This window comes from Nannospalax galili, unplaced genomic scaffold (assembly GCF_000622305.1).
Source record: "Nannospalax galili isolate Female #2095 unplaced genomic scaffold, S.galili_v1.0 scaffold2536, whole genome shotgun sequence".
Taxonomy (NCBI): Eukaryota; Metazoa; Chordata; class Mammalia; order Rodentia; family Spalacidae; genus Nannospalax; species Nannospalax galili.
This window is the reverse complement of record NW_008338169.1, coordinates 26,460-34,877: the sequence shown is the minus strand read 5'-3', so window position 1 is coordinate 34,877 and position 8,418 is coordinate 26,460. Positions and strand designations below refer to the sequence as shown.

The window sequence follows — 8,418 nt, the reverse complement described above, 5'->3', positions numbered from 1 at the left end:
AGGCTTGAGCAGAAAGCTGAGAGAGCATACCTTCCAGCAGGTACAGGAGCAGAGGCAGATAGACTAGAACTGGGCATAGGTATGTTTTCGCAAAGCCTGTCCCCAGGGATGTACTTCCTCAAGTATGACCATACCACCTAAATGTTCTATGACCCTCCCCAAGCAGTGCCACAAACTGGGCACCAAATTTTCAAATATTTGAAATCTATGGCGGACATTCTCATTCAAACCAGCTCATATGCATATAGAGAAATAGAATGTCTTATTAACCAAGCATAAAATGCAGCACCAATTCCAACTCTAAATTAGAAAAGAAGAAAAGCTCCAAATTAATAAATAAGACCAAAATATCTTTATCAAGTGTGTAGGTGTGGGAAGGTATTTTAGACTCACAAAGTGCAAACAGGTTTCTTCTGAAATACTCCACGATTGTTCATCCCATGGACAGTAGAAAGTGTACTTTGCTTTACTTCAAAATTGAGCACGTCAGACCTATTATATTGTTTTTGACTTGTGAGCCTTTTAAAAGTAATGTTAAAATTTTACCCAAGTGAGTCAGAGCTTTACCTCTTCAGCACTAGAGCTGTTAGACCTGTTCTCAATTGTGACTCATCATAATCATGCAACAGCATGCAAAACAGAATGACTGTGCAAAAATGATGGTAGAGCCTCTTTGTATCCCATGGGGAGATCTAAGGCATCCCTTTTAGTAACAGAAAAATAATGTTGGTTTGCTATCATGGAAGCTAATCACAGAAGCTAATATGATGTTTATTAAGATGAGTAGGGACACTAAAAATGTTCCTGTGAGAAAATAAGAAAAGTGCTTTATAGGCCGTGGGGGTGGGTTAAAAGTGCTGGCTTCACAAATCCCAATAACCTAGAGTTCAGATCCCCAGAATCCATGTAATATCCCGAGGAGGTGACAGAAGTACCTGTAATCTCTGTTACCTATGCAAAGTGAAAGGGGGGCCAGACAAATATCAAACTCTTATGTTCTAGATAGCCTGGCATAGGCAAGAGTAAAAACAGGGAATAAAAATATGAAAAAAATAGTAAGAAGAAAGGCAAAGTCCAATATCCATAGGATGTCCTTTGACTTCCACATGGGTACAGTGGCTCCAGCACCTGCACTCATACACATGAACATGTACACACACACACTCACCCCCACACACCCCCATTGAAAAATGCCTTTCCACTTATATTCCACGATAACAAACAAGATATTTTTAGCAGAAAATTAAGTAGAGAATAATAATAATGAATTCGAAACTACATTTGAAATGCTTTTTGTTTCCATATTTTAAAATAATAGACCAAAAAATAAAATAATATGCAAATAGAATAATATTTCAGAAAGTGTGATGTTATTTCACTGGTATATTCTTAAAGATATATCTTTATATCTTAAAGATATGAAAACTGTAAGTGTTAAATTATATGGATGTGCACAAAATGGCATACATATTTGCACTAATACACATTATTTATGATACATATTAAATGTATGATACATATTAAAATTAAGCCTCACATGGTGAATTGAATTATAAGCAAATATAATAACTCTGCCATTATTATATTACTGCCCATTAACATGTTTTCAAAACTCATATGAAAATTGTTGGTAATCAATGCATAGAGCATTGTATAAACTGGTAGAGTAAGGAAGTACTGTGTTTATATTACTAGATTATAATTATTTATCTTCTATGAACTTGAAAGCATGAAAACAAATTCAGTATCATAGGAAAAATTTACAACTTTTGTTGCACTAAGGATTTATTATATACTTTATCTAGAAGATGTACTACTATTATTCTTAACATTCATATTAAAGGCATTCAAACTACTAAAATGTTCATTGTGTTTGCTGTTATCAGACACTAAAAACAAAATTAAAATGATCATTTTCCAATGAATTCTCCACCTAGAAGTAACTTCCTTAGTGCCTGCTTAATGGTCTCATTCCTCAGACTGTAGATAACAGGGTTGAGTATTGGGGAAACTACTGTGTAAAACATGGAGAGCATGAGATCTAGAGCAGTTGATGAGCCTGAGGTTGGCTTTAGATATGCAATATCAGCTGTGAACAGAAAAAATGAGACCACACAGAGGTGGGGCAGACAGGTGGAGAAGACCTTAGACCGGCCTTCAGCAGAGGGCATTCTGAAGACTGTGGAGAATATCTTTACATAGGAGAGGGTGATGGCAAAGAAGCAGACAAATACAACCAAAGAAATAAAAACAACCACTCCAACCACTCCAAGATAATCATTGGAGCATGAGAGCTTGAGCAACTGAGGGACATCACAGAAGAACTGGTGGATTATTTTTGCCCTGCAGAATCTGATAGAGAATGTGGTTGCTGTGCACAAGGTTCCTGAAATGCCTCCACTTATCCACACAGCTGTCACAGCCCATCTGCACATTCCGGGATTGATGATGACCTCATAGTGCAGTGGGAGGCAGATGGCAACATAGCGGTCATAGGACATCACTGTGAGAATGGCCACCTCACTCCAGGCAAAGGATATGAAAAAGAAAACCTGCAGCACACAATGAACATAGGAAATGTATCCATTGCCAGTCAGGGAATTGTGAATAGACTGGGGAACAGTGACAGACAGGGAGGAGAGGTCGAGAAGGGATAGGTTCTTCAGCTGAAAAAATAAAAATATAATTGAGGTACAGTAGTAAAATAGTAATATACATTTATCCAAATTTTCATATTTCTACATCTAATGTTTAAGAACTTATATTTTCTCAGATTTTAAAGTCTATTAAATATGCTCTAAATGGAGGTCATCTGCATGATAGAGCATGCTTTTTTTTCAGACATTAAGCTTACAGCTTTTGGTAGTTAAGCAGCAGTCGCAGGTGAGTGTAAGTGCCAACCAGTCACCATACTGTCAGTGAAAACTCTTTTGCTCTGTTCAAAGCAAACAAAAAAGCAAACAAACAAACAATATTTCAATTTTCCATTTACATCTGTGAAACCCATGGCTTTAAAATCACAATATAAAAGCAATCGTGGCATTTTGACCCAAGCTTTCTGAATATTTGTTGGGTTACATTTGTGTCTTGCATTGCTCAATTGTAACACATGGATTAACTGTGGGTAGGTGATTCCTTTTTCACTCCTGGAAAATGGTATGGTCATTATGACAGAGGCTTGGTGCAATAGTGATATGGGTCAACTGTGTCATGCTACTATTTTCCTATTATTTATTACTACTAATAGTAGTAGTAGTAGTTAGTAGTAGTAGTAGTAGTAGTAGTAGTAGCATTTTCATGCTGGTGAGCAAGCCTCAGGCATCGAACTTTCTCTATATGCACTGCACTCTATTATACTTACTACTTTTAAATGGAAATTTGATTTTAATCTCAAATAAAAACTGGCAAACTAAATAAATTCCGCTTTCAAAATTGGTGTCTAAATTGATGTGTGGTGTGTCTTTGTCATTCAGCAACTGGCTTTGAATATGTACTTTTTATGTACTTTGTGTCAGTTGTCCTCAGGTGAATCCATCAGATAACTGCTAGGTGACTCACCTCCAGTAGACATTAGGAGTCAGAGACAGCAGTTGCTGGGAGGAAGCTTTAGCATAAGGAGCATAATGCCAGTCAGGGCAACACAGTGAAGCCTTGTCACAAATACAGTTTCCTTTAATCCAAACAAGTAATTTCATTATTATGGGGTTAAATATTTTAATACACATTTTACAAGAAAAAAAGTCTTGAATTCTTTCATAACAGAATAGAGATGTGAATTCTAGTCATTGGCTTTTCATTTCCTAACCTGTAAAAACTATAATATTAAAATTTATAAGACTTGAAAGGCTTAGGAGAAAAGTGAGCTTTATTGAACATAAACCACTGAAGACCTTCTCTTTCTTACTCCCATAAGAAAGTATTTGAAAAATTGTTTTTCAGATTATTGGTTTACACGAACAGGTAAACTATGATTGATCTTTCCATGAATAGGTTCTCATGAATCACTAACCTTATTGTTTTACAGAGTTTATTTGAATTACCTATGTGTCCTTCATTAATCCACTGATTTTCAGCAAAGTGAGCTTCTTTCTGTAATAGAATTTTACTCTTGTTTCGAACCAAACTTAAACAATTTAAGGTACTGTCAGGATTATCCAAAAATCATGATTACATCATCCATAATTAGAAAACTCACCCTAGGATGTCTTGGTGTGAGGAATTCTATCCAGTGTGATCAAAAATCTCGGATGTTTTTCTTACACAGTCACAGAAATTTAAATCATGCTGCTGAAGACAGCTTGATTTTGAATGGTTTGGGATGTGGAGCTTTTAACGTGAAGCCTCAACTGAATGACAAACGTGGTTTGTTTTCTTGGTTCCTTTGTCACTTGGGATTCAGAGCCACAGAAATTTCCACACAACAAGCAAGGAACATGGTGAACTTGGGGTTTTAATGTCCCTAGCTCAGTTGCTAAGACTTGGCAAACCTCAAAATCTCTTGGAGCTGATTGCAATCTAGAGAACTAGGCCCCACACTGGGCAATTCTGACTCTGGTCTCAGGAGGCCCAGGAAGCTGTTTCCTAACAGTCTCATTGGTGCCCTGCGATCTCACTAAGTTCACCCTTAGTGAACTGATTATAGAGAAATCAAACATTTCTGAAAGTCTAACTGGAAAATTTAAACTTCATCTTTCTTACACAAAAGAGTCTCTAATGTCAGGCTTTGGGGGAAACTAGACTTCACAGACCGTATTTAACTTTAAGTTTAAAGTTGTGGCTTGCATATAGAAGCTCATTGTTTTGTTTTATAATTTTTAAAACATCATTTTATTTTGGGCACACTGTGAAGTTTTCATACACACAGATTATGTAATAATTACAGTAACAATTTGGCTTTTAAAATATTCTAATACTAATACTGTAGTCTTTACCAAGATGGGACAATATTTCAATTTCTCATGTCCATATTTGTAACCCTGATAGACACTATAGGCACATAAGAGAAAATAACATGAGGGGCAGAAAAATTACCCCAAATAGGTTAATTCCTTTTGTTTGAATTCTTCTAATTAAGTTTTCATCCAGGCTACCAATATAAAATTGATTTTGGCCATTAGAATCAATCAAACACAGGTTTAATGAAACTGAGGGAAAGGCTTATAGTAAGGAAGCAGATATCACTATGCAGGCACCAATACTTACTTCCTGTGAGTTCATGCCCCAGAGCACCTTTCAATGAGGACTTGCCTTTCCCCACATTTCTAGCCAGGAGAATATTAGTAGAAAGGGGGATACCTGTTTACAGACCTGACTCATGCAGGTCTCATGAAAAATGGGTTTAGAATCTCAACACACACATATTGTTTGATCCAAACATTGCATCAGTATTTTGCTGGACACCTTTAGTTGTCAACTTGACACACCTGGTAGATGGAGCCTCAATTAGAGAGTTGTCTCAGTGGATTGTCCTGTAGTGAAATCTGTTTGGCCTTTTGTTGATTGTTGAGTCAAGTGGGTGGGGGAGCCCACTGTGGGTGGTTCCAACTCTTGGAGGGTGGTCTTGTGTTGTATAAAAAAGCAGGCAGAGCCTTGGCCAGAGGAGCAAGCCAGTAAACAGAGTTTCTCCATGGTCTGTGTTCCAGGTTCCTGCCCTGAGTTCCTGCCTTGGTTTCTCTTGATGGGCTGTGTTTGATTGCCAAAAAAAAAACCCTTTCCTCCCCAAGTTGTTTTTGGTCAGTGTTTTTATCATAGCAGTAGGGAAGCATACTAGAACTAGTACCTTTGGGCCAGGAGAGTAAAAATCTCCGTGCATGACTCTTCAGTGCTGCTTTATTCTGACAATCTCAAATGGAAATGACTTAGGTGTTGTTCAGCAAGTAAGTGTTGGTGCCTGTGGAGTAATATCTGCTTCATTTGTAAACATGAACCACTACACCCGAACTTTTGCTCCTTTTAAAAAATTTAGTACTCATTATATGAATGGAGCTTATCTAAGTATTTATCCAAGAGAAATAAAAATCTGCTCCACAGTGTCCACAGAAACAGGGTCTTATCTGCTCATTCTGGTTGGCAACCAAAGTGAATGGCAATATCCAGCATGCAGCATCTCAAGAAGAGGGGCCCCATGGTGTCACTAGAGGCTCACTCCTCCCTTGGTACCTTCCATATTGCTGAAAGATACTGTTCCCAGTTGTGAACTTGATGAATGACAACACAGCCTGTCACATAAGATGTGTGCTCTGGCATAACAGTGACACAAGAGTAACCAATGATTCTTAGATTGTATTTGAGACTGGCTCCACAGAGGGGATATTGACACTGTCAACCTGGACAATGACTCATGGCTGGGCAGGTCATGGGTCCTAGAGCAGCTTACATCTGTGATTTAGCTTATAGAAATGGTACCAAACTGCAGTGTACATATGATGTTTACAACCATAGACAGATTACTCTCTTCCTTAATCACAGCATCCTGACTTTGCAGTGATCAACAATGAATGCAGAGAGGCAGGGCTGATCAATATGCTTAGGATGCATGACAAGTCAATGCTCAGCTCCAAACATGGCATTCATTCCTCGAAAGATCATGCAACACTACGGAAGAGAGAGTGTGAAGCAGGTGATGGGGATAAGAGATGCAAAATACTGCCTTCAGGCATGACACAGACATTGTACACCTGATCTTACAGAAACTCTGGTTCCCTGAACTAGCCCTACACAGACCTGGGCCTGCCAATAGCAAATTATAGACTGAAGAGTGGCTCCTTGGGCCTTATTCCTCTCTGCTGATATGCTGACAGCTAATGGATTCTGGTGGGAAGACAGCCATTCCCATCAGTTATATACCAACTGTTGAGCCCACCGGGTTGCAGTTGATATTTCCAAACTTGGGACCACATAGACATTCGTGTTTAAAATCAGAGGGACACTGACAAAAGCAAAACAAAAAGTTATGACTGTGTAAAACGGACCTGTATGGAGGAAGGAGAGCAGCAAGTGTAGGAGGGATACAGGAGAGTGTGCGAATGAGGGTTAACAGAATGTTCTAGATAGGTGTATGAAATTGTCAAAGCACAGGTTTAATCAATAAAAACAAGGTCTCAACAAGTTATCTAAATATTTATCAAAGCTTTATTTACAGTAATCCCACTGGAATCAACGTTTTCAATCAGTAACTGAATGAATGAAATATCTCATAAAGAAATAAGTAATTAAAATAAATCTTACAAATTTGTAAAATGAATGCTCCAATTCTATGTGGTGGAATACAACTCATAAATCCTAAAGGAACACACCCCCATGGTTCAACCTTGGAACATTATATAATGTAGCACAAATGTTTGCTCAACAGTTCCAAATTCTTAGAGAAGATAAAGCACATTTATAAGTAGAAAAAAAATGTCATTTTGTTGCCCATGGAGAGATACTGCTTAAATAATTGACTCAAAAAATCAGGATCAAAAAGTTAGGAGTAAAACATACTCCCTTCCATTTCATCATGATTGCTCATTTCTTTTTTTTAAAAAAAGGTTTATTTTATGTGTGTGCACATACGTAAGTATACTATGAAGGTACCTGATGCCGATGATAGCCAGAAGAGGGTGTCAGATGCTCTGGAGATGGAGATAACAAGTAGTTGTGAGCTACCTGATGGTGGTGCAAGTGCTTTTAACCACTGGGCCATCTCTATGGCCTCTAATTGTTCATTTCTATAATTAGAATGTGTTGTTTGATGTGCTTCAACACTGATGGCATTAGGGCAGTGGTATTTCCAAGATGTGCATAATAAGTATATTTAAAAGAATGTTAAAACATTACTCAGAGTGTCAGAACTTTAGCTCCTCACTGCTCAACCTGACACACACACAGCCTGCTTTCTGCACATGCTGCTTTTTGTGGATGCATTTCAGAGGTCCAGGATGCCTTCCTGTGTAAATGTTTTGCCAAGGTCTGTTTTTGTTTCACACATTGGTAAAATCAAATTCAGGCTTTTTCAGTCAGGGAAAGAAGATGCTTGGTGCCTAGTGCATTGGGGAGCTGGTGTCATATGTCCTGATTTTCATAATTCTATCCATACACCCAAACTACAATTAGGAGCCAAAACATTTACATTTTGATGTGTTTAGGTTGGTAGCCTGAGCCTGTAATGGCCAAACTATCTGTCCAGCTCCTGTGATGCATGTGAACAACCATGAGTCAGAAAATATATTCATGTGAATCACAGCTTTATTATATTTTACTTAGAAAATGTGAAGAAAATTATTCTCCATTAAATTTGGAGTCATCATTAGTAGAAAGGGGACAATGAGGTAATGTACGGCAAATATATGAACTTACTCTGGACTGAAAATTAGGTAAATACTATTATATTCCTTAATAACAAGCAAATATATGGATACACACACACATACACACAGG

The 8,418-nt window shown here is 37.8% G+C and overlaps 1 protein-coding gene across 1 annotated transcript; it reads right to left on the bottom strand.

Moving 5' to 3' along the window:
• Positions 1 to 1,910: 1,910 nt before the first annotated feature.
• LOC103734132 (olfactory receptor 14J1-like) lies at positions 1,911 to 2,911 on the bottom strand. The gene is made up of 2 exons (XM_017798123.1): positions 2,883 to 2,911; positions 1,911 to 2,679 (listed from the first exon to the last, which is right to left on the bottom strand). Exons 1-2 carry the CDS (start codon positions 2,909 to 2,911, stop codon positions 1,911 to 1,913), a joined length of 798 nt encoding a protein of 265 aa, XP_017653612.1.
• Between the last annotated feature and the right edge of the window lie 5,507 nt (positions 2,912 to 8,418).

Coding starts and splice junctions, on each gene's coding strand:
- LOC103734132 (XM_017798123.1), bottom strand. CDS start 2,911: ATGGTGACTGGTTGGCACTTACACTCACC. Junction 2,680..2,882: donor GGTTGGCACTTACACTCACC/TGCGACTGCTGC, acceptor CTCAATTATATT/TTTATTTTTTCAGCTGAAGA.